This window comes from Lolium perenne, chromosome 1, assembly GCF_019359855.2.
Source record: "Lolium perenne isolate Kyuss_39 chromosome 1, Kyuss_2.0, whole genome shotgun sequence".
NCBI lineage: Eukaryota > Viridiplantae > Streptophyta > Magnoliopsida > Poales > Poaceae > Lolium > Lolium perenne.
Window position 1 is genome coordinate 90,794,586 of NC_067244.2, and position 27,372 is coordinate 90,821,957.

The following is a 27,372-nucleotide window of genomic DNA, read 5'->3' on the forward strand; positions in this document are numbered from 1 at the left end:
TACTTCTTGAAAGTAAATGGATCTATAAAATTGATGGACTTGGATGGAATATCCTTGAAGAAGCTCAACTTGTTGAAAAGTTGTTTACAACAAAGTTCAAAGAGTTGACTACGATAAGATTATATCTTCCGTAGCAATGCTTATAGTCTATGTGGATTATTCTAGTAATCACTACATATTTCTTTTATGAGATATGCTAGTAGGATGGCAAAATACACTACTTAACAGAAGTGTGTATTAAAGGTGTATACAAGATACAACCAATTGATTTGCTAGTCCGTAAAATACTAGATAGGTATACGAACTTCAATTGGATGAAGTGAGTATCACGGAGTTGGAATCTTCACCAGATGAAATAGTCAAAGAGTTTTTGATTTCATCAGAGACAATGAAGAGACTTGCATTTGCAAGAAATTAAGTGGGAGCACTGAGACATATTTATAATACTTATGTAGATGACATATAGTTGGTTATAAATGATGTAATTATATACTTGATTAAAAGGTTTCATTGAGAAATTAACTTCAATGAAAGGATATAGACAGAAACAAATTTTGTGTCAAGATCTATAAAGATAGATTAAAACACATAATATGTTTAAAGTCAAAGTACATAGAATAGATATTGAAATAGTTCAATATAGAAAATATTCTTGTCATGTTAAGTTTTAACAAGACTTGAGTGTATCTGACACTCAATGAGTAAAAACACATGAGTGATTATAGATCACGAATAATATGTACACAATCAGATGTCATGTGCTATAAAGTGTTATGAGCATATACCAGAATGATTCATATGATGATCATTGGATGACAGTAAGAGTATCCTTGAGTACTTTAGAAGAAACCAAGGATATATATATATAGTTTTGTATGGGAAATGACAAACAAATCGCTGTAAGATGTTGCACCGATATTTGTTTTGTCACATATGAAAATAAAATTTCAATCTCAAATTAGACTAAGTGTTGTTTAAAAGGTAGCACGATGAGCTAGAAGTTGTCTATGCTAAATTTAGAAGAGTTCTAAATATTATGACGGATTCTACAAAAGAAGGCAGAATATGTAATTGTTTTGACAATGACAAAGGATGTTAAAGTCAAGAGGTTCTTTGAGAACTTGGTGTAGTTCCGACAGAGTCAGAACTTTGAAGCTATATTGTGTGTGACAATATTAGTGACATATTTCAGACCGCGGAGTTAAGGTTCCACCAGAAGACCAAACATATTTAATGCTGACTCATTTGAAAATGAGTGATGCGATTGAGGCGCAAATGAATTACAAAATACATACGTTTCTGAGCATGTCAGATCCGTTGACTAAAACCTCTCCCGTGAGCAAAACATGATAAAACACCAGAAGGCCAAGGTGTTATATCTTTACAAATGTAAACTAGATTATTGACTCTAGTGCAAGTGGGAGACTGAAGGAGATATGCCCAAGAGGTAATAATAAAAGTGGTTATTATATATCTTTATGTTTATGATAAATGTTTATATATCATGCTATAATTGTATTAACCGAAACATTAGTACATGTGTGATATGTAGACAACAAAGAGTCCCTAGTATGCCTCTTAACTAGCTTGTTGATTAATGGATGATTAGTTTCATAATCATGAACATTGGATGTTATTAATAACAAGGTTATATCATTATATGAATGATGTAATGGACACACCCAATTAAGCATAGCATAAGATCACGTCATTGAGTTATTTGCTATAAGCTTTCGATACATAGTTACCTAGTCCTTATGACCATGAGATCATGTAAATCACTTATACCGGAAAGGTACTTTGATTACACCAAACGCCACTGCGTAAATGGGTGGTTATAAAGGTGGGATTAAGTATCCAGAAAGTATGAGTTGAGGCATATGGATCAACAGTGGGATTTGTCCATCCCGATGACGGATAGATATACTTTGGGCCCTCTCGGTGGAATGTCGTCTAATGTCTTGCAAGCATATGAATAAGTTCATAAAGAGACCACATACCACGGTACGAGTAAAGAGTACTTGTCAGGAGACGAGGTTGAGCAAGGTATAGAGTGATACCGATGATCAAACCTCGGACAAGTAAAATATCGCATGACAAAGGGAATTGGTATCGTATGTAAATGGTTCATTCGATCACTGAAGTCATCATTGAATATGTGGGAGCCATTATGGATCTCCAGATCCCGCTATTGGTTATTGGTCGGAGTGAGTACTCAACCATGTCCGCATAGTTCGCGAACCGTAGGGTGTCACACTTAAGGTTTGATGTTGAAATGGTAGAACTTGAATATGGAATGGAGTTCGAATATTTGTTCGGAGTCCCGGATGAGATCCCGGACATCACGAGGAGTTCCGGAATGGTCCGGAGAATAAGATTCATATATAGGAAGTCATATTCCAAGTTTGGAAATGATCCGGTGCATTTATGGCAGGTTCTAGAAGGTTCTAGAAAAGTCCGGAAGAAATCACCATGGAAAGTGGAGTCCCGGAGGGACTCCACCTTGCATGACCAGCCAACCCTAAAGGGGAGGAGTCCAAGGTGGACTCCCCAAAGGGTGGCCGGCCAACCCCCCAAGGAAGGGGTGGGAGTCCCACCTTGAGTGGGATTTCCCCCCTTGAGTAGGTTTCCCACCTATGGGAGGTTTCATTGTTGGGGTCTTATTCGAAGACTTGGATACCAACACTTGAGGATTTCCACCTATATAATGAGGAGGAGAGGGAGGGGGCTGCCCACTCTTGGCCGCACCACCTAGGGCTGCCCTTGGCCGGCGCCCTAGCCTCCCCCTCTCCCCAAACCCTAGCCTCTCCTCCTCCACATAATACTCCCGCAGCGCATAGGCGAAGCCCTGCCGGAGTTCTCCATCGCCACCGCCACCACGCCGTTGTGCTGCCGGATTCAAGGAGGAGCTACTACTTCCGCTGCCCGCTGGAACGGGGAGAAGGACGTCGTCTTCATCAACACCGAACGTGTGACCGAGTACGGAGGTGCTGCCCGTTCGTGGCGCCGGAAGCGATCGTGATCAAGATCTTCTACGCGCTTTTGCAAGCGGCAAGTGAACGTCTACCGCAGCAACAAGAGCCTCATCTTGTAGGCTTTGGAATCTCTTCAAGGGTGAGACTCGATACCCCCTCGTTGCTACCGTCTTCTAGATTGCATCTTGGCTTGGATTGCGTGTTCGCGGTAGGAAATTTTTTTGTTTTCTATGCAACGTTATCCAACAATTCATTGATGATATCTTGATCTATTCCAAAGACAAAGCTGATCATGCCGAACATCTGAGGTTAGTGTTGCAAACACTAAGAGAACATCAACTCTATGCTAAATTTAGCAAGTGTGAATTTTGGCTGGATCAAGTGGAATTTCTTGGTCATATCATCAGCAAAGATGGAATAGCTGTTAACCCGAGCAAGGTAGCAGCAGTTCTAGAATGGGAAGCACCCAAGACTGTCAAGGAAATCCGATGATTCCTAGGAATGGCAGGATATTATCGGAGATTTATTGAAGGATTCTCCAAGATAGCAGGACCCATGACGAAGTTGTTAAGAAAGAACACACCATTCGTGTGGTCAGAGGAGTGTGAGAAGAGTTTTCAAACTCTGAAAGAGAAACTCACCACAGCACCGGTGTTAGCAGTTCCTGAAGTTGGCAAGGATTACACCGTGTACTGTGATGCATCCAAGCATGGATTGGGTTGCGTACTCATGCAAGATCGGAAAGTGATATCTTATGGATCGAGGCAACTCAGACCTCATGAAGTGAACTATCCAACACATGACTTGGAATTAGCAGCAGTTGTATTTGCACTCAAAACTTGGAGACATTTTCTCTATGGAGCCTAGTGTGAGCTCTATACGGATCATAAGAGTCTCAAATACTTCTTCACTCAGAAGGAACTCAATATGAGGCAGAAAAGATGGCTAGAATTAATCAAGGATTATGATTTGACCATCAATTATACTCCAGGAAAGGCCAATGTTGTAGCAGATGCCTTGAGTAGGAAGAGCACCGAAGGAGTGGAACAAGAGTTATCACCGGAGTTGAGGAAGGAAATAAGTCAAGCCCAAATACAACTTTGGGAGAAGGAAGCTCATGAAGGACTATCGGCTTTGCAAGTAGCCGATGAGCTAAATGTTAACCTGAAGAATGAGATAATGATGGGTCAGCTGGACGATCCATTCATCATGGAGGAGATGAGAAGGATAGATGAAGGAAGACCATCAGAATTTCACCGAGGAGAATCAGGATCACTATGGTTTCAAAAGAGGATTTGCGTTCCGGATATTGCTGAAATCAAGGAAGTAATACTCCGGGAAGCCCATCAAACACCATACTCCATCCATCCGGGAAGTACAAAGATGTACATGGATCTAAAGGAGCTATTCTGGTGGAATAACATGAAGAGAGAAATAGCACAATATGTGGCGGAATGCCATACCTGCCAAAGAGTGAAGGCTGAACATCAGAGTCTGGCAGGGAAATTACAACCTTTACCTATTCCAGAATGGAAATGGGAGGAGATAGGGATGGATTTTATCACCGGACTACCCATGACCAATAAAAAGAAGGACATGATATGGGTAATCATGGACCGGTTGACGAAGAGTGCACACTTCTTAGCGGTAAATCAGCAGGACAAAGGAGAGAAACTCATCGATCTTTACATCAAAGAGATCGTGAGTAAACATGGAGTGCCCAAGAAGATCGTGTCGGATCGAGGATCCGTGTTCACGTCAGCATTTTGGAAGCAACTACACGAAGCTTTAGGATCCAAGTTGGACTATAGTACCGCCTATCATCCTCAGACAGGTGGACAGACGGAAAGGACTAACCAGATTCTAGAGGATATGCTTAGGGCTTGTGCCCTAGACTTCAGAGGATCATGGGAGGAGCACTTACCACTAGCAGAGTTTTCATACAATAATAGCTATCAAAGCAGCATCAAGATGGCACCGTTTGAAGCTCTGTATGGAAGAAAGTGTAGATCACCGATATGTTGGTATGAAGCCGGAGCAAGCAAAGAGTTCAACCCTGATTATGTCAAGGAAAAGCAACAGATCATTGACATTATCAGGGATAGGCTCAAGATAGCCCAGAGCCGACAGAAGAGTTATGCCGATCAAAAGAGGAGAACATGGGAGCCACGAGTTGGAGACATGGTATATCTTAAGGTGAGCCCGATGAAAGGACTTCAGAGGTTTGGAGTAAAAGGAAAGCTAAGCCCTAGGTACATCGGACCTTTCAAGATTCTGAGTCAAAACCGAGGGTTAGCCTTTGAATTGGAACTACCGGGAAGGTTATCTCAGGTTCACAACGTATTCCATGTGTCGCAACTCAGAAAATGCTTGAAGACCCCAGATGAACCAGTATCACATGAAGAGCTCGAGTTACAACCAGATTTGACATACATCGAGAAGCCAGCGAAGATTCTCGAGGAGAACTGGAAACAACTCAGGAATCGAGCTATAAAGTATTGCAAGATACAATGGAAGCATCATCCCGAGAGGGAAGCCACCTGGGAAAAGGAGGAAGATCTGAGGAAAACATACCCCGAACTTTTCAGGTATTACAACCACAACTTCGGGACGAAGTTTTCTTTAAGGGGGAAAGGCTGTAATGTCCTAGGTTTAGAGATGATCGAGGGGTAGATTTTAGAAAGGGATGTGCATTGCATTGTAAATTACGGGGAAATTCCGCGCTTTTAAAACAAAACTGCATCGAAGGGGGACAGGTTTCTCTCTCGACACCTTACAGGGTTAGGGTTTCGAGAGTGCGATGAACTTGTTCCTACTTATCTAAATTAGGGTTTTGAGAAGAGAGAAGGGATATTGCATTGAAATCTTAAGTTGCATGATTGAATTACAAGTTAAGTTGTATGATTGAATTCAAACCAAATTTGAATTTGAATTTCAAATTCAAACATTAAATGATTATCAAATAATTCAAATTTGAGATAATTTAACAAACAATTATCATTAAGCAATATTCAGAATTGAATTATGGAATTACAACACATTACAAGAATTGAATAAATAGAAAAACAAAAAAGGAAAATTACAAGTTATCTAAATGACCTAAACTACATTGTGATCTTCATGAATTCTTTGATCAAGATGATCTTGAGTTCATCTTGAGCATCTTCTTGATCCCTGCACACACACACAACAATCACAACATTAAGCCAAGTGGCAAAGCCACTTGGCAGGTTAGCAAATATTACATAGTGTGGATATGACCAAGCTGCCGAGCTGATCCATTCCACCAGCCCAAGTCCCAAGCCACACACACACAGGCAGCACACAAGGCCTGCTGCATGTGTAACAACACACAAGGCTAGGGGGAGTCACCAAAACAGCCAGGTAGTGTTGTCGACCAGGAGAGCAAGCAGAGGACCAGATATAAGCTTTTCACCAGCAAACTTGCATCATTCCATCGACAGCAGCCTCACAGAGTAAGTCACAAGAACACAAGAACACAAGAACAGCTTGAACAGCCACTGTTGTTCAACACATTTTCACCACCACAGCAAATAACCAAGAAGCATCAAGCTCACAAGGAGGAGCAGGGCAAGCCAAACAAACCACCAGAAGCAAAACCTCTACATCAACTAAAATTCTTGGAGCTGGAGTGAGGTATACCAAGCATCATGAACAAACCAGATGGTTTTGTTCATAAATAAGCATATGCACCAATCACACACAAGCAAAAGGGTGTGATACCCAATTTGTGTCATCATCTGGCTACTAAGCCATATGGTGCAAGCAAAGGTAGTAAGGCCACTAGGAAATCATCTTATGGGAACAGCAGCTATGAAAATCAATGCATAACTGAAGAAATACAGCAAGAGATGAAAGCACAGCTAGCCTAGCTACACACTTAGCACCTATAGCTAGTCAGGCCATCAGACATAGACAAATCTTTGTCTATTTGATTTCAACATCAAAAGTTACTGGCAACCCAACCAAAAGGATCAACCAGAGAGCATCTAGTGAGCCACAGTAAGCCAACACTGGTGGGAGCCACCCTAACAGCAAGGAACTACTGTCAGGGTTACCTCAGCCACACAACCAACCCAAACAGTTAAGCCTTACACATGCATCATCACCCAAGTGGGTTCAGAGAGTGGGCTAGGGTCCCCAACAATTGTTGGCATCCCTCTAGCCCAAGCAAATTAATTGATATGATCATCACTGTATCACAGTTCACATCATTTATCCAAATAACAAGGAAAATTAAGCAGATAAATGAAACAGATAAGCTACTGATGCACAGGGTCTTGCAGATGATCCAAAGAATCATTGCACACAGTCATTAATGCTTGGACAAGCACCAGCACACCCAGACTAAGTCTGTAGGAAGCACTAATAGCACTGAATGAGCACCAGTGAGTCACAGAGAGGGGCACCCACTAATTCACAAACAGGAAATGATCATATGATCATTAGGGCTTGCTATAGCATGCCAATACATGTTGGAGCATCACTAAGCAGCAGAGCATGGACCAGATAATTAAAAAGCCACACATAATCAACAATTGCTTCACAAGTAATCAAATGGATGAATTATAATTGTATCCAGAAGCACATCAAAGGCTTGATGAACCACTGGATCTTGCTAAACCAATAAGCATTTATCCCTAATCACTGAATCATGCAGTTAAGCCAACAGTAATGCTCAATTGAGCATGCTCATGTATTTGAGCACAAGGAACAGCACACTATTGCTCTGGCACTTGCCAAATTGCAAGTAATACACACAGAACCCAAGCCAGAGCAGCATACATGAACACACTTGTTATCTAGCAAGCTTAGTAACAAGAATAGGGCCACAGAGAGGGAATTAAGCAAGAAAGGAGAGCATGGCAACCAATTAGATTAGGTAATCTTGCACAGAGATATGGCAGAACATCACCCAGCAATAGCACATGCCTAGTGCAGGCAAGCACAGCACAGTAGCTAGGGTTCATGGCAGTAGCACAGGAAGCACCGCAGCAGCAAGCAACATCACAGCAGCTAAGCACGGCCAGCACCTCCACGAGGAGGGAAGCCAAGGCCAGAGTTACTGGAGGAGGAGGAAGACCAAGCACAGGAGAAAGAGAAAGGTGGCGCGCGTACCTGGGGCGAGCAGACGACTGGCGCAGCCATGGCGGCCACGGCGGCGCGCGCCGAGAGCACGGCGGCACCTGGCCAGGCCAGGCCAAGCTCCGACTAGCGCCGCAGCACCCCGCACCACGGCGGCGAAGGCCACGGCGGCGCCATCACACCAGAAGCGTCGGTGAGCACCGCATCACCGAGCGGGCGAACGCGATGAGGGTCGGCGAAGGGGGCGGCAAGGACCAGATCGACGCCGTTGATCTGGTGCGCCGTCACGTGGCGGTGCAGATGCGCCCCATCTCACCGCCGGCGATGGCCGGAGGCGGCCAGAAAATATCGGCGAAGACGGCGGCGACCACGGCGTCGCCAGAGCTCGTTAGGGTTAGGGTTCGGTCACGCGTGAGTGAGAGAGAGAGAGTGATGGGGTTGGGCCGGACCAGGTGGGTCGGCCAACCTAACCCGTTGGGCCACCTGACAGGTGGGGCCCAAGGGCAAATAAGACATTTCACAAAATGAAATAAAAACAGAAACTTTGAAATTAAATAAGAAATGTTTAAAAGCTCTAAAAAATAATTAAAAATATGAAAACTGATCAGCATAAAATTCTCTATCTAAATAAAATAGCAAAGAGAATTTTTGAAGACAAATAAGAATAAGTTTTAATTTGATGATTTAAATAAGGATTTAAATCACACATATTATTTTCAATAAAGAAAATAAGTCCATTAATGCCATTGGATTTTAAAAAACATCTTGACAATATTTCAAGATTGTATTTTACCCTAAATTAAGTATCTCCAAATTGTTCTTAGTATTAACCTCTCACATGAAATTACAACGACATCGGAAGGGGGGAACAAACCCTAAAACTGGAATCATGCATAATTGCTTCTTTAACCATTGCCCTTATCGGACAATGATGCTATTTTTCAGAGACAGAGGACAAGGGTCAGTCCACACCATTCAACTGCAAAACTTTGAAGTGTTCAGGCAAGTTCATCACTTGCTCATGTCATTTGAGTATTTCTATCAAATTACTTGCAAAGTATTATGGTTATCACTATTGCATAAAAATCAAAACCACTACTTTCATAACTATGAATATGACTACGAGGTGGGCAATGGAACCATGGATTGTGTTGATATGGTGGAGGTTCCATTGCAAGGGTTATATCCATCTAGGATTAAACAACAAATGTCGCCAGTGATTCTTGTGCCGTAATACCCGTGTTAACCATAAGATCCGGAGTGGGACGGAGTAGTCAAAAGTGTTTCCACCTCTCGTTCATCAACGGATGCGCTTTACCGTAGACACTTGTATCTGTCAGGGCAAGCGGTTGGCTGGGGAAGCCTTAAGTCCCCACGGCATAGTCCGTAGACACTTGTCGCTCGAAGAGCAAGCGGTTGGCTGGGGAAGCCTTAAGTCCCCACGGTATTGCGGTCTATGATGGGTTGCAGCTACCGGCGAAGGAGTTTGGTTCGATCCCAAACTGTCGTCGTGGTCGGGGTCCACCCGTGAGTGGGAATAATGGGACCGGCGAGGACCCAGGGTCGGGGCATGCAACAAAGGGTGGGTGTTCGAGGTAGCGGAGGAACATGATTGGCTAGACCTTATACCGGGCCTCACACCGAAGGAAGTGTGGACGGGAAAGCTGCCCGGTTGGCACCAAGGTTAAGATCTCTTATGGGTAAAGCAACACACCTCTGCAGAGTGTAAAGAACCGTGACCTGTCACTCCCTGTTCCGGGATATGGAACTGCGAACGCGGCCGGAAAGGAGCTCCATGAAGTTCTAGTAAACCGGTGAAGGCTGACGGACATAGCTCTTTGGAATAAAAGCAATCTCTTGAAGAAATGTTTATCAAAACTTGCATTGGTATTAGATTTTCTGGTCTAATATCGTAGCTAGAGCATTAAACACCTCTTATCTATAATGAACTTGTTGAGTACGCTCGTACTCATACCATTCTTAAATCCCTTGCTTAGATTGTCTGAATCGTCTGGAGGAGGACTACGACAACAATGAAGGAGCCGAGATCATCGGCTATGAAGAACCAGACCTCTCTGGAGGTATCGAAGGCGTAGACTACCTCATCGTCTACGGAACCGGGGAGGCTTCCGGAGGAGATCAAGCCTAGAAACATCCAGTAGTAGTAGTAGCCGAGCAGCCGAACTCTTAGTATTTAGCTGCTCGAGAAAATAAATGTATAACTTAATGAGACTCTTATATTGTAAGCTAAGTTGGGTTCGCCTCGAACCCAGGAGTATTCCTCTTAGGACCCAAGAGGAGCTCCGAGACGATATGTGTATGATGTTTGTAATAATAAATGAATGAGTTATGGACTTGCTATGTTCTGTTGTACTACTCTGAGGGATGTAATATTTGCAGAATGGTACTTCGTGAATGTTATATCAACGACTGGCATACTACAACATGCAGTGGTATGCAGGGTCACCACAGGGGAGTCCAAGGTGGACTCCACCTAGGGGGGCGGCCACCCCCCCTCATGGAAGGGTGGGAATCCCACTTGAGGTGGGAGTCCCACCTTGGGTAGGTTTCCCTACACATGGAAGGTTTTGGGTTGGGGTCTTATTCGAAGACTTGTAGTCCAACACTTGGGGGTTCCACCTATATAATGAGGAGCAAGGGGAGGGGGCCGGCCACACCAAAGCCATTGTGGCCGCACCCCCTCATAGTGGCCGGTCACCTCCCCCTCTCCCAAACCCTAGCCGCCCCCCTCTCCTCCACCTCTCCCGCAACGCTTAGCGAAGCTCCGCCGGAGTTCTCCATCACCACTGCCACCACGCCGTCGTGCTGCCGGATTCAAGGAGGAGCTACTACTTCCGCTGCCCACTGGAACGGGGAGAAGGACGTCGTCTTCATCAACACCGAACGTGTGACCGAGTACGGAGGTGCTGCCCGATCGTGGCACCGTGATCAAGATCTTCTACGCGCTTTTGCAAGCGGCAAGTGATCGTCTACCGCAGCAATAAGAGCCTACTCTTATAGGCTTTGGAAATATTCAAGGGTGAGTCTCGATCATCTCCTCGTTGCTCCCGTCTTCTAGATTGCATCTTGGCTTGGATTGCGTTCTCGCGGTAGGAAAATTTTTGTTTTCTATGCAACGAATCCCTACAGTGGTATCAGAGCCGTGTCTATGCATAGATGGTTGCACGAGTAGAACACAATGGTTTTGTGGGCATTGATGCTTATGTTGTCTTTAGTTTGAGTACTTTGCATCTTTGTGGCATAGTGGGATGAAGCGGCTCGGACTAACTTTACATGACCGCGTTCATGAGACTTGTTCCTCGTTCGACATGCAACTTGCATTGCATAAGAGGCTTTGCGGGTGTCTGTCTCTCCTACTATAGTGAAGATTCAATTTACTCTTCTATTGACAACACTAGTATCACCGTTGTGTTTCATGTTCGTAGGTAGATTAGATCTCTCTCGAAAACCCTAAACCACGTAAAATATGCAAACCAAATTAGAGACGTCTAACTTGTTTTTGCAGGGTTTGGTGATGTGATATGGCCATAATGTGATGATGAATACGTATGAGATGATCATTATTGTATTGTGGCAACCGGCAGGAGCCTTATGGTTGTCTTTAAATTTCATGTTGAATAGTATTTCAAAGTAGTTGTAATAGTTGCTACATGAGGGGAACAACCATGAAGACAGCGCCATGGACCTTGACGCTACGCCGACGATGATGGAGATCATGCCCGTTGATGATGGAGATCATGTCCGTGCTTTGAAGATGAAGATCAAAGGCGCAAAGACAAAAGGGCCATATCATATCACATATGAACTGCATGTGATGTTAATCCTTTTATGCATCTTATTTTGCTTAGATCGTGACGGTAGCATTATAAGATGATCCCTCACTAAAATATCAAGATAATAAAGTGTTCATGCTTAGTAGCACCGTTGCCAAGACTTGTCGTTTCGAAGCATCTCGTGATGATCGGGTGTGATAGAATCAACAAGTGCATACAACGGGTGCAAGCCAGTTTTGCACATGCGGATACTAAGGTGGCCTTGACGAGCCTAGCATGTACAGACATGGTCTCGGAACACGTGATACCGAAAGGTAGAGCATGAATCATATGATTGATATGATGAATACTTTGAGTGTTCGCCATTGAAATTACATCTTGTCTCGTGATGATCGGACTTAGGTGTGATGGATTTGGTTCGTGTGATCACTAAGACAATTCGAGGGATATTGTTTTGAGTGGGAGTTCGCCTAGATTTTTAATTATGTTGAATTAAAATTTGAACTCAATTTGTCATAAACTTAGTCTAAACTATTGCAAATATATGTTGTAGATATGGCGTCCCCAATCAATTTTAACCAGTTCCTAGAGAAAGAAAAGCTTAAGAGCAACGGTAGCAACTTCACCGACTGGTTCCATCATGTGAGGATCTTCCTCGCTGGCGGAAATCTGCAATATGTGCTTGATGCACCGCTAGGTGACCCTCACTAGTAGGAAAAGCCTCATCAGTGGCGCACCAAAAATGGATTCTATGGCGCATGGGAGGTGCGCCACAGAAACTTCGCCACAAAAATAAGGTTTCTGTGGCGCACCGGCCCATGCGCCACAGAATTAACGTATATGTGGCGCACGTGCTCTTAGGTGCGCCACAGAAAAGAGTGCGCCATAGAATTGGTTTGCAGTGCGCCACAGAATTTGCTTGTATTATACACGATTTTGTGCTGCCTGCTATACACATGCAGTTTATAGACAGCAATATACAGATATACAGGTTATATACAACAACATTCAGATATAATATAAATATCATGTACATTGCACAGATATAACATAGACATTATCATCACATTACTTAGATCCCGATCGAGATACATATATAGTGGCAAGTGTCAAATGTTTTGCATACAACTCTTAATTCATACAAAATTCACAATTTCGAGATACAAAGTAGTCTTCATCCTACAAAGTAGTCTTCATCCGGTTCCTCCTTTGCTCCCTCATCTCTACCCACCAGGCTCGCTTGCATCGGGGTCCTTCATCCAGTTCCTACTATGATGAAAATGGAAGAAAGTGAGACCAACAAGTCCGATGCACAAGAGAAATGGAATAAATGCCTCATACATTGTTGGTCAACACAAATATTAACATTCAGGGACGGTGTAAGTGAGACCAAGTCCGATGCACAAGAGATTGATATTTGTGCTATCTTACCAGGCTCACTTACGCCGCCCCCGAGTGTACGGTGACCAAACATTTTAATCATCGACATTTTGAAAATCTCAAAGCAAATGGAATGACAAAATGGAATAAGTGCCTCATACATTGTTGGTCAACACAAATATTAACATTCAGGGATGGCGTAAGTGAGACCAAGTCCGATGCACAAGAGATTGATATTTGTGCTATCTTACCAGGCTCACTTACGCCACCCCCAAGTGTACGGTGACCAAACATTTTAATCATCGGCATTTGAAAATACCAAAGCAAATGGAATGACAAAATGGAATAAGTGCCTCATACATTGTTGGTCAACACAAATACTATGGTCAGAAACCATAGTTGCAGTATACACCGCAATATACTTTGCAGAAGGGCCCCCTTTGCCCGGCCGCCGTTCTGTGAACGGGTCCTTGACGACACAACAGCGCCGATCTGCCTCTCCGGCGCAGAACCACGGCAGTCCCAGCCGCCTCCCTTGCGGCCACAAGGGAGGCGGCTTGGACTGGCGTGGTTCTGCACCGGAGAGACATGTCGGCGTTGTTGTCTCGTCAAGGACTCGTTCACGGAACGGCAGCCGGGGAAAGGGGGGCCCGTCTACAAAGTATATTGCGGCGTATAGGTGACCAAACATTCTAATCATTGGCATTAAAATGGAAGAAAGAGCCAAGTGGTATCTCAACTAGATATCATATGCCTCATACTTTGTTGGTCGAAAGAAATATTAACATTCCGGGATGGGGTCAGTGAGGCCAGGTAGGATGCACAAGAGATTGATATTTGTGCCATCGCACCAGGCTCACTGGCCCCACCCCAGAGTGTACAAGTGACCAAACAATTTAATCATCGGCACTAAAATGGAAGAAAGGCCAATGCAATTAAGAAGTAGCTAGTATGAACTAAATGGAATGCCTCATACTTTGTTGGTCGAAACAAATATTAACATCCAGGGATGGAGTAAGTGAGGCCAGGTAGGATGCACAAGATATTGATATTTGTGCCATCACACCAAGCCTCACTTGCTCCACCCCCGAGTGTACGAGTGATATCGACCAACCATCTAATCATCGGCAAGTACAAAAACACCAACAAACCAGCAACCATGGTGACATAAGTCAAGATGCTCAAACACACATAGCATGCATGGAGCAGATGCTCCAAAGGGATTATTCATCACTTGGTATATAGGCCAAGTGATTCTGGCAAAAGAGAGGCCAATCAAGAACCAGTAAATCCAGTAAGTGATAGATATGCCTAAACAACACATAGCATATCCCAGCTAACCAGATGAGACAAGTCTTGGTAGCCAACTGAATCACCTAGCACCACCTAGCCTTTTAAAACCATCAGAAACAGTCCTTTTTCTTCAAAGGATACCACAGTGGCATTCATTTACATGATCCCCTACTGTGGATATCTCTATTTTCATCAAAGCCAACAAGAAATAGAAATTTATCATTACTCAGTTGAGTTCAAAACAAAGCTGGGGTACCATAGAACCAAGTGATGCTAGCAAGAGAGAGGCCAAGCCTGAGCTAGTCAATCCAGTAGAGATGGATATGCATAAGTAAGCAAGAACACATAGCCTATCCAAGTTAACCAGATAAAACCAACCTTGACAGCCAACTTAATAACCTAGCATCACCTAGTCTTTTAAACCATCAGAAACTTCCCATTTTCTTCAAAGGATACCACAGTGGCATTCATTTACATGATCCCCTACTGTGGATATCTCTATTTTAGTATACCATCATAAGCATTCCATTTAAATCACACATTTTAGTATCTGTTCTTATCCAAGTTTTTGCCTCAGCCTTTGCATCATTGGCTGAGCCAAGACATCAAGCATCTGGCCAGGGAGCATTCTTTCTTTTTAGGGACCTATATGAACTATATGCACATGATCCAGTAAGCATCCCCACTAATCAGAGCATTATAAGCATAGTAGCATACCATAAGCTCACAAGAATCCATCAAGTAAATCTTCACAAGGATACCACAGTAGCATAGTAGCATACCAAGTGAGAAAGTCTTCATTACCTTGTACAGGTTCAGACATGGATTTATTTCCAACAAAGGATGGAAATCAAATTAACATCATTGAATTAAATTGAATCATTAGCATCACATGGTTCATCAATAACAAGTGGCAGTAAACCTCCACAAACAACAGGTACATATGATCCAGTAAGCCACACAGGCATAGCAAGTGATATAAGGTGACAATAACCAACACCAATATGTAGTAGAAGCATAGAAGTGTCACTGATATATAACACTCCAATAAGCATCAATAGCTCACAAGTTAATGGTAAGCAAGTACAGAGAGGCATAGACAATTTCTATTGCTTAAGACAAGCAACAACAAGGATTAGCAGCATAACAATATACTAACCACTAGCAATCCAGGCTCCAAATGGAACCTTTGGAGCAGATAGAGCCAATATAGCATGTCACTGCTAGTAGCTGGTGTTCATATGAACACCATATGAAGCAAAACGATTAGGGGCAATGCATCCAGAGCAACAGCAGCAATGCATCCAGAGCAACAACAACAACAGCAGCAGCATAGCACACCGACATCACCATTTTGTCGAGCACCTTGTGCGCGCGCGGGAGAGGAATTAAGAGGGAGAGGAGGGGAGGGGAGAGAGATCACCGATGACAGGGGTGGAGGAGGAGGTTGAAGATGACGGCAGGGGTGGAGGAGGAGGAGGAGGCGGCGGCTCCTCCACCTTGCCGCGACGGCGGCCCCTCCTCGCGGCGGCCCCTCCTCGCCGTAGCGGCAGCTTGTGCTGCAGGTGGCGGGGATGGGAGGACCGTGGCGGCATGCGGCCCTCGCGGAGGAAGGCGGCGGCGACGGCGATGGCGACGACCATGGCGGCACGCGGCGGATCGGAGGAGAGGGGAGAGGGGAGAGGGGAGGGGAGAGGGGAGAGGGGAGAGGTGAACAGGCGGGGGAGGGCACGGGCAAGATGATATAAGTTACGTTAATTCTGTGGCGCACCCGAGCAGGTGCGCCACAGAATCAACTACTTCTGTGGCACACCGAAGCACGTGCGCCACAGAAAGAGTTATTTCTGTGGCGCAGCACGCCATGTGCGCCACAGAAATACCTACAGTAATAATTGGTGGTGGCAGGATGTGGGCCCCACATAGTTTCTGTGGCGCATGGTTCAGTAGTGCGCCACAAAATTAAGCTATTTCTGTGGCGCACCCAGAATGGTGCGCCACAAAATAATATTCTGTGGTGCATTTTTAGTAGTGTGCCACAGAACTAAGCTCCGCCTATAAGGGTTTTCCTACTAGTGCCTCCTGCAGAAACTGAAACCGATGAAGTAAAGAATGTTTACGCGACTCGGAAAGCTCGGTACTCTCAAGTTCAGTGTGCCATCCTATGCAGTCTGGAAGCCGATCTTCAAAAACGTTTTGAGCACCACGATCCTCATGAGTTGGTCAATGAGCTGAAAGCTATATTTGAAACTCATGCGGTCGTGGAATGCTATGAAGCATCGAAACACTTCTTCAGCTGCATGATGGAAGAAGGCAGCTCCGTTAGTGAGCACATGCTGGCTATGACCGGGCATGCGAAGAAACTCAGTGACTTGGGAATAGTGATTCCTAACAGACTGGGGATTAATCGTGTCCTTCAATCACTGCCACCTAGTTACAAGAACTTTGTGATGAACTACAACATGCAGAACATGAACAAAGAGTTACCTGAACTCTTTGGCATGCTAAAAGCTGCTGAGATTAAGATCAAGAAAAGAGCACCAAGTGTTGATGGTCAACAAGACCACCCGTTTCAAGAAACAGGGCAAGTCTAAGGGAAAATTCAAGAAGGGTGGCAAGAAAGCTGCCACGCCTCCTATGAAACCTAAGAACGGCCCTAAGCCTGATGCTGAGTGCTATTACTGCAAGGAGAAGGGACACTGGAAGCGTAATTGCTCCAAGTATCTGGCTGATCTGAAGAGCGGCCTTGTCAAGAAGAAGAAAGAAGGTATATCTGATATACATATTATAGATGTTTATCTCACTGGTTCTCGTACTAGTACCTGGGTATTTGATACTGGTTCGGTTGCTCATATTTGTAACTCGAAACAGGAACTAAAGAATAAACAAAGACTACTGAAGGATGAAGTGACGATGCGCGTTGGAAACGGATCCAAAGTCGATGTGATCGCTGTCGGCACACTTCCTCTACATCTACCTTCGGGATTAGTTTTAAGCCTAAATAATTGTTATTTTGTACCCGCATTGAGCATGAACATTATATCTGGATCTTGTTTAATGCAAGACGGTTATTCATTCAAGTCTGAGAATAATGGTTGTTCTATTTTTATGAATAATATCTTTTATGGTCGAGCACCTGAAAAGAATGGCTTATTTCTGTTAGATCTCGATAGTAGTGATACACATATACATAACATTGATGCTAAGCGAATTAAATTGAATGATAATTCTATTTATATGTAGCACTGTCGTCTTGGTCATATTGGAGTGAAACGCATGAAGAAACTCCATACTGATGGATTACTTGAATCACTTGACTTTGAGTCACTTGATAGATGCGAAGCATGTCTGATGGGAAAAATGACTAAGACTCCATTCTCTGGTATGATGGAGCGAGCTACTGACTTATTGGAAATCAGACATACCGATGTATGCGGACCAATGAGTGTAGCATCGCGCGGTGGTTATCGTTATGTTCTAACCTTCACAGATGATCTGAGTAGATATGGGTATATCTATTTCATGAAACATAAATCCGAAACTTTTGAGAAGTTTAAGGAATTCCAAAGTGAAGTAGAAAATCAACGTAACAAGAAGATTAAATTTCTACGATCTGATCGCGGATGTCAATATCTGAGTTATGAGTTTGGCATGCATTTAAAGAAATGCGGAATACTTTCACAATTGACACCGCCGGGAACACCTCAACGAAACGGTGTGTCCGAACGTCGTAATCGAACTCTCTTAGATATGGTTCGTTCTATGATGTCTCTTACTGATTTGCCGTTATCATTTTGGAGTTATGCATTAGAGACAGCCGCATTCACTTTAAATAGAGCACCATCAAAATCCGTTGAAACGACACCGTATGAATTATGGTTTAATAAGAAACCTAAGCTGTCGTTCCTTAAAGTTTGGGGTTGCGAAGCCTATGTAAAGAAGTTACAACCGGACAAACTAGAACCCAAAGCGGAGAAATGCGTCTTCATAGGATACCCTAAGGAAACTATAGGGTACACTTTCTATCACAGATCCGAAGGCAAAATCTTTGTTTCTAAGAACGGAACCTTTCTTGAGAAAGAATTTCTCACTAAATAAGTGAATGGAAGAAAAGTAGAACTCGATGAGATTGATGAATCTTTACTTGTTGATCAGAGTAGCGCAGTACCGGAAGTTTTTCCTGTGCCGCCTGCACCAACAACAGAGGAAGCTAATGATAATGATCATGAAAATTCGAACGAGGAAGCTACTGAACCTCGCAGATCGACAAGGGAACGTGCCACTCCTGATTGGTATGATCCTTGTCTAAATGTCATGATTGTGGACAACAATGATGAAGACCCTGCGACGTATGAAGAAGCGATGATGAGCCCAGATTCCAACAGATGGCAAGAAGCCATGAAATCCGAAATGGGATCCATGTATGATAACAAAGTGTGGACTTTGGTAGACTTACCTGATAGCCGCAAGGCTATTGAGAATAAATGGATCTTCAAGAGAAAAACAGATGCTGATGGTAATATTACTGTCTATAAAGCTCGACTTGTCGCAAAGGGTTTCTGAAAAATTCAAGGAGTTGACTACGATGAGACTTTCTCACCTGTAGCGAAGCTAAAATCTGTGAGGATTTTGTTAGCAATAGCTGCATTTTTCGATTATGAGATTTGGCAGATGGATGTCAAAACGGCGTTCCTTAATGGAGACATTGAGGAAGAGTTGTATATGGTACAACCCAAAGGTTTTGTCGATCCTAAAAATGCTGACAAAGTAGGCAAACTTCAGTGTTCAATTTATGGACTGAAGCAAGCATCGAGAAGTTGGAATCGACGCTTTGATAAGGTGATCAAAGACTTTGGGTTTACACAGTGTCATGGAGAGGCCTGTATTTACAAGAAAGTGAGTGGGAGCTCTGTAGCATTCCTGATATTATATGTAGATGACATATTATTGATTGGGAATGATATAGAACTATTAAGCAGTGTAAAAGGTTATTTGGATAATAGTTTTTCAATGAAAGACCTTGGTGAAGCATCGTATATATTAGGCATCAAGATTTATAGAGATAGATCAAGACGCCTAATAGGGCTATCACAGAGTACATACCTGGACAAGATTCTAAAGAAGTTTAGAATGGACGAAAGTAAGAAAGGATTCTTACCTATGTTACCAGGCAAGGTCTTGAGTAAGACTCAAGGACTGGCTACGGCAGAAGAAAGAGAAAGGATGAGTCAGATCCCCTATGCCTCGGCAGTAGGCTCTATTATGTATGCCATGCTATGTACAAGATCAGATATAGCACATGCTGTTAGTTTGACTAGCAGATATCAAAGTGATCCAGGAATGGAACACTGGATATGTTTCTTTGTTATGGAGGTGACCAAGAGCTCGTTGTAACAAGTTACACCGATGCAAGTTGGAACACTGATCCTGATGACTCTAAGTCACAGTCTGGATACGTGTTTATATTGAATGGTGCTGCAGTAAGCTGGGCAAGCTCGAAGCAGTGCACGGTGGCGAAGTCTTCAACAGAATCAGAGTACATAGCGGCTTCAGAGGCTTCATCAGAAGCGGTATGGATGAAGAGGTTCATTGTAGAGCTCGGTGTGGTTCCTAGTGCATTGGACCCACTAGTCATCTACTGTGACAACATGGGTACCATCGCCAATGCACAAGAACCAAGGTCACACAAGAGGCTGAAGCATATCAAGCTGCGTTACCACTCTATTCGCAAGTACATCAAAGATGGAGAAGTAAAGATTTGCAAAGTACACACTGATCTGAATGTAGCAGATCCGTTGACTAAAGCTCTCCCTAGGGCAAAGCATGACCAACACCAGAATGCCATGGGTGTTAGGTACCTTACAATGTAATCTAGATTATTGACTCTAGTGCAAGTGGGAGACTGTTGGAGATATGCCCAAGAGGCAATAATAAAAGTGGTTATTATATATATTTATGTTTATGATAAATGTTTATATACCATGCTATAATTGTATTAACCGAAACATTGATACATGTGTGATATGTAAACAACAAAGAGTCCCTAGTATGCCTCTTAACTAGCTTGTTGATTAATGGATGATTAGTTTCATAATCATGAACATTGGATGTTATTAATAACAAGGTTATATCATTGTATGAATGATGTAATGGACACACCCAATTAAGCATAGCATAAGATCACGTCATTAAGTTATTTGCTATAAGCTTTCGATTCATAGTTACCTAGTCCTTATGACCATGAGATCATGTAAATCACTTATACCAGAAAGGTACTTTGATTACATCAAACGCCACTGCGTAAATGGGTGGTTATAAAGGTGGGATTAAGTATCTGGAAAGTATGAGTTGAGGCATATGGATCAACAGTGGGATTTGTCCATCCCGATGACGCATAGATATACTCTGGGCCCTCTCGGTGGGATGTCGTCTAATGTCTTGCAAGCATATGAATAAGTTCATAAGAGACCACATACCACGGTACGAGTAAAGAGTACTTGTCAGGAGACGAGGTTGAACAAGGTATAGAGTGATACCGATGATCAGACCTCGGACAAGTAAAATATCGCATGACAAAGGGAATTGGTATCGTATGTGAATGGTTCATTCGATCACTGAAGTCATCATTGAATATGTGGGAGCCATTATGGATCTCCAGATCCCGCTATTGGTTATTGGTCGGAGAGAGTTCTCACCCATGTCCACATAGTTCGCGAACCGTAGGGTGACACACTTAAGGTTTGATGTTGTAATGGTAGAACTTGAATATGGAATGGAGTTCGAAGTATTGTTCGAAGTCTCGGATGGGATCCCGGACATCACGAGGAGTTCCGGAATGGTCCGGAGAATAAGATTCATATATAGGAAGTCATTTTATAAGTTTGAAAATGATCCGGTGATTTTATGGAAGGTTCTAGAAGGTTCTAGAAAAGTCCAGAAGAAGTCACTAAGGAAGGAGGAGTCCCGGAGGGACTCCACCTCCCCGTGGCCGGCCAACCCTAGAGGGGGGAGTCCAAGGTGGACTCCACCTAGGGGGCCGGCCACCCCCCCTCCCCCCTCATGGAAGGGTGGGAATCCCACTTGAGGTGGGAGTCCCACCTTGGGTAGGTTTCCCTACACATGGAAGGTTTTGGGTTGGGGTCTTATTCGAAGACTTGTAGTCCAACACTTGGGGGTTCCACCTATATAATGAGGAGCAAGGGGAGGGGGCCGTCCACACCAAAGCCATTGTGGCCGCACCCCCTCATAGTGGCCGGCCACCTCCCCCTCTCCCAAACCCTAGCCGCCCCCTCTCCTCCACCTCTCCCGCAACGCTTAGCGAAGCTCCGCCGGAGTTCTCCATCACCACCGCCACCACGCCGTCGTGCTGCCGGATTCAAGGAGGATCTACTACTACCGCTGCCCGCTGGAACGGGGAGAAGGACGTCGTCTTCATCAACACCGAACGTGTGACCGAGTACGGAGGTGCTGCCCGATCGTGGCACCGTGATCAAGATCTTCTACGCGCTTTTGCAAGCGGCAAGTGATCGTCTACCGCAGCAATAAGAGCCTACTCTTATAGGATTTGGAAATCTTCAAGGGTGAGTCTCGATCATCCCCTCGTTGCTCCCGTCTTCTAGATTGCATCTTGGCTTGGATTGCATTCTCGCGGTAGGAAATTTTTTGTTTTCTATGCAACGAATCCCTACAGGATATACTCACCTCATGATTCTACTAGGCACTCCTCGAAGAGCCCAAGGGAGGATCAAAAGTGAAGATCTTGCTACAATTGCAGCGACAAAAGTCATTTTGTTGCGGATTGTATCTACGAGATAAGGGAAGACAACGGTGGAAGGCTCGTCCGTAAGAGCAAGTTCAAATCCCTCTCCAAAGGTTTCTCCAAGTTCTCCTCCAACCCCGATGACACCAAGATCTCCTCCACCAAGAAGCCTAGAGCCTTCATTATTCATGAGGAGTACTCCTCCGATGAAGGTGATGAGCTTGAAGACAAAGGGTTAAACAAGAAAGAAGAGGGAGTGGCCGCCATCGCCATTTCCACTCCCTCCATCTCTCTCTTCGACTCTCCAAATGAGAACCTCATCACCAACACCCCTCGTTGCTTAGTGGCAAAGGTATTGTTGGAGGTAGAACCCCTTCCCGAACCTACACCTTCTTCAAATACTATATCTATTGTGGGTTTAGATGCTCCTCTCACTAACATGCTAGGAGATCAAGACCATATGGTCGAAAAGGAGAGGCTTGAGAAGGAGGCGGAATTAGAGCTTATCTATCTCACTCAAGCTCATGAGGAAGAAGTGTGCATGCGTATGTCTCTTGAAGCTAGTGCTATTGTTCTTGAAGACTCCAACAATTCCCTCATCTCCCAACTCATCAAGGACCGAGATTATGCTCTTGGTTGGGTGGATGAGCTCAAGACGAAGAAGCGTTATCTTGAAGAAAGCCATGAATGGTTGCATGAGGATGTTGCAACCCTTACCAAGGACTTTAAATCCTTGGAAAGCAAGTTTGAGCTCCTATCCGAGATGAGGAGGCATCCTCAAGAAGAAGTGTACAAGAAGAAAGAAGATGAAGGTCCCAATTCATGTTGTGACAAGCTCCTTGACGAAGTTTGCTTCTTGAGAAGACACAATGCAAAATTCTTAGAAGTCATTTCTACCCAAGAGAAAGCCTTGGATGAGTACTATCGCTTGAGTAAAGAGAAGGTGCCATGTTGTGACCATGAAGAGGAGATTGCCACTCTAAAGAGACACAAGGCCAAGCTTGTGGAAGTGAATGATATGCAAAATGAGTCCTTGATGGAGTGGGTTCGTTTGAGCAAGGAAAATGTCACTTGTTGTAATCATGAGGATGAAATTGCATCTCTAAAGAGGAGCAAGGCCAATCTTATGGTGATCAAGTCCATACAAGATGAAGCATTGAAAGAGTACCATCTCTCGAGCAAGGACCACATTTGTTGCAATCATGAGGATGACATAGCAACCTTAGAAGGACACAAGCGTTTGCTCTTGAAAAGGAATTCTCTTCTTGAAGAAGCATTAGCGGAACAATTCCAGGTGAATAAGGACAAAGAGGTTCAAATATTTGACATCACCCACTCTCACCCGGATCATGAAGATGAAGTCAATCGCTTGAAATCCAAAATTGAAAGTCTCCAAATCCAAGCCCAATTCTTGGAAGGAATCATTGAAGCTAGAGTTGAAGCCCATGAGGGCTCGTGCAATGAAGGAGTAGTGACTATCAAGTCAAAGAAGAAGAAGAGAGGAAGAAGGATCAAGATAAAGAGGAACGTCATGATAGGACCCATTGAAAAATGTGTTCCTATTTCCAAGTCTTGATCCATGAAGGGCCTTGCTTTCAGTGGTGCATATTGGGTGGTTGATATTGAAGCCACAAGTCTTATGACCGGAAGCAAGGAATTTGTTGTCGTCATCAAGTCATCTCTCTCTACCATTTCTCATGATGACAACACAATTAAGCTTAAAGGTATTGGGCCTTGACAAGGTGGTGATTACGCCCTACCTTGTCAAGACCCTTGTTTACAATTCTCTTCGTTCATCGCTTTACACGCTTGGGTCTTTGTACCTATTACAATGAACATGTGGTGGTTCTCTTGTGGAGCTAGTGTCTCCAAGAGGCAACGGTCTCGGACTAATGGAAAATGCTTCCTTGTGTAGAGATCGTGTTTTGTAGGAATTGCGTTGAAGGAAATGAACCATGATGAAGTTTGTCAAACAAGTTCAATGCAAGTTCTACACCATGATCCTCACAATAAGGAGCAACAATGGAATGGAGTTCAAGGTCAATATCTTGAATGTCTTCTTTGGCAAAGAAGGAATCCGTCATATACTCCTAGCCATTTTCTTTCCCTAACATCATGGGGTTGCCGGGAGAGGAAGCTAAACCTTAGTTGAAGACACTCAAACATGATGATGGAGTATGAGTCTATTGTGTGGTTTGTGGAATTGTGTGATGGGACTTTTTGATGAAGATGATAGTTCTTTGGAGGGGCGAAGTGCTTCTTGTGAGAAAGGAGATGTAATTCCCCCGGTTACCGTAGGTTTTCTGGTTTTGCGTGTGTGTCGCGAGGTGACATGGTAGGAGAGGAAAAAGTAGTTTCAGCCAAAGCGGTACTACCGGTACCAGGAGCGGTAGTGCCGCTACCCTACTGGTACCGCTATGCAGTACCGCTCTGGAGGTTTCTCACGCAAATGTCTCACATAACAAGTTACGGTACCTTTGCGGTACCTTGACCGGTAGTACCGCTTGAGAGCGGTAGTACCGCCTCGGTACTGCTTAAGTATCGTAACTTAAGTTACAACAGTACCGCTGCGGTACCGCTTGGGATCCAGTAAGCTCCGGAGGCCATTGCGGTACCTCGAGCGGTACCGCAAGCGGTAGTACCGCTATGTGTCCACGTGGACAAGTTATGTGGGGATTTCGAATCCAGAGCGGTAGTACCGCTTACCAAAGCGGTAGTACCGCTTAGGCAGAAACTGCACATAACTGTTGGATTTGAGGAGACCTATATAAAGGCCCCTTCTTCCCCAGTTCGTTTTTAGCTCTTCTCTCTCTCTCCTCCATTGTTGCTGAGCTCAAACTGAGTGGATCTCCCTACCTACCCAATCAATCTTGCTCATACTTTGAGGAGTGGTGGAGGAGACCCCGATCTATCGTTCTACCAAGAGAGTTTTCACCAATTCATGGTAGTCCTTAGTGGATCTTGTTGGTAGGGTTCCTATGGTGGGATCTTGGAAGAAGTGCACCTGTGGAGGCTAGCTTGGTGTTGTGCTAGCCCCATAGGTTGTTGGGAGCCTCCTAGTGTTGTTGAGCTCGCCCCAACCTTGTGAAGGAACCACCGCCTCGACCGGTGTCATAGTGGAGAAGAGGGAGCCCCTTCGTGGAGCTCTCTCGAGGAAAAAGGTGAGGCCTTCCTTCGTGGTGTGGTCGCCTAGCCTCTTGTGTGAGGCTAGCACCTCCTCAACGCAGACGTACTTCCTTTTGTGGGAGGAACTGCGGAAAACAAACCTCGTCTCGTCTCCGCGCCCTCCGGTTGTCCCGCTCCTTACTCTTACTATCTTGTTTGGTTACTTGGTGCACTTGTCTAGGATTATACTAGGATCACCTTGAGCATCAAAGCTATCATCTTTAGTTCCGTTGCACTAAAAATTGAAAAAGACTAAAACTTTGTGTAGCGTCCATTCACCCCTCTCGTTCGCTACGATCCATTCAGAAGTGAGGCTGTGCCGATTAAAATTAAGAGATGAGCCATAGTGAACCTCCTTCAGAGAAGGTTATGCTCGGATGCGGTTGGAATAGGTGGGGGCGGTGATATAGAAATTAGACGAGGCGGAGGTGGAATTTCAGAGAAAGACAAGAAGCTCAGACATGGTGTCGGAATCAGTGTGCGCCGGTCGAAGTCGGAGCACGGAAGATGCGTCCGCTGCCTGGGCGCTCCTCTCGTGGAGGGGGGAGATGGGGATGGCGCGCTGTCGGCGCAAGCGCAAGGAATAGCCGGAGGGAGGCCGCGAGGTCTCATGATTTTGCAAGGAGGCCCAGAACGAGATCCACCAGTGCCGGGCGCTCGCAATCTCCACTGTAGTGGAGCGATATTTTTGTCAGCCTAAGGGTCTGTTTGTTTGGGCTGCAGCTTTTGAGAAGCAGCTGTAGCTGTTGAGCTGTGGAAAAGCAGCTGTGGAAAGCAGCTGTGAGAAGCAGAGATTTAATGTTTGGCAGGAATGCTGTTAATGGCTGATGTAGCTGTGATGAGGGATGTAATCTCTGAAATGCCCCTGAATGCTGAAGAAGTTGTATAAATGTTGATTTGACATGAATCAACTAATTCTGGTTGTTGTTTCACGAGACTTGTTCATATTAAATATAAAATATTACATATATTCAAGATCGGTTTGCCCTAAAATAAAGGAGTATTGATTTGGCACGAATCAACATCGGCTTGCCCTAAAATAATTACATATATTCAAGATCGGCTTGCCCTGATTATGAGTGTAGAACTTAAATAAATAAAAATCAGGTACTTGGATAATTTCCGCAACACACATGCGCCATGCCGGAGTTTTACCGCTGTTTGTGTTCTTTCTTAATTCAAAATATCACAAACAATCACAACTAAAATTTGCACTAAACCAAGAGCTAGAAAATTTTGTACAGATGCATACCAGATACATACATACTAGTATTACTCAGATTGCAAAGAGCTCATCTCAACATGCTAGTACTATTTCCAGAATACGGACGTGGAGCTGCTGGCCGGCGACGGTGAGGACCAGACACGGGCGTGCGAGGAGGCCAAGCTGAGCAGTTTTGCACATCAGGTTTTTCCACAGCGCGGCGACGTACACGTTGTACGAGGCCACGCCCGGCACGAGCCCACGCAGGAGCATTTTGTCGAACGCCTCGTCGGCGGCGTCGAACTGGCAGCGGTCGCCGAAGGCGCGCAGCATCAGCTCGAAGTCGGCTGCTCCAGGGGCCACGCCGTCGGAGCCCATCTCCTCCCTGGCCTAGGAGATGAGGGCGGCACGAGCTGGACGAGGACAAGGACGCCGGCGCCCCGACCTACAGGGACATGGACGGGGACGGGACGAGCTGATGGAGAGGCAGCTGCAGTCAAGGCCGGCCGAGCACGGGGAGGACGGGGACGGCGGCGGCTCGACGGGGACGGGGACGGCGGCGCAAGCTTGTGGAGGACGGGGACGGGAGACAGCTGCGGGTCGACGGGGACGGGAACGGTGGCGGCGGTGGCCGGGGACGGGGACGGGAACGGCGGCGGCGGTCGGGGATGGTGCGAGTTTGGGGACGACGCGGACGGC

At 44.7% G+C, this 27,372-nt stretch overlaps 1 protein-coding gene across 1 annotated transcript in view; it reads left to right on the top strand.

Moving 5' to 3' along the window:
- Window positions 1–26,297, top strand: part of LOC127333822 (uncharacterized) — an 83,415-nt gene extending 57,118 nt beyond the window's left edge. Inside the window, exon 4 of the mRNA XM_071822687.1 lies at window positions 26,235–26,297. Within this exon, the coding sequence (XP_071678788.1) occupies window positions 26,235–26,297 (63 nt within the window). The remainder of the gene's footprint in view (window positions 1–26,234) is intronic.
- The last annotated feature ends 1,075 nt before the right edge of the window (window positions 26,298–27,372 follow it).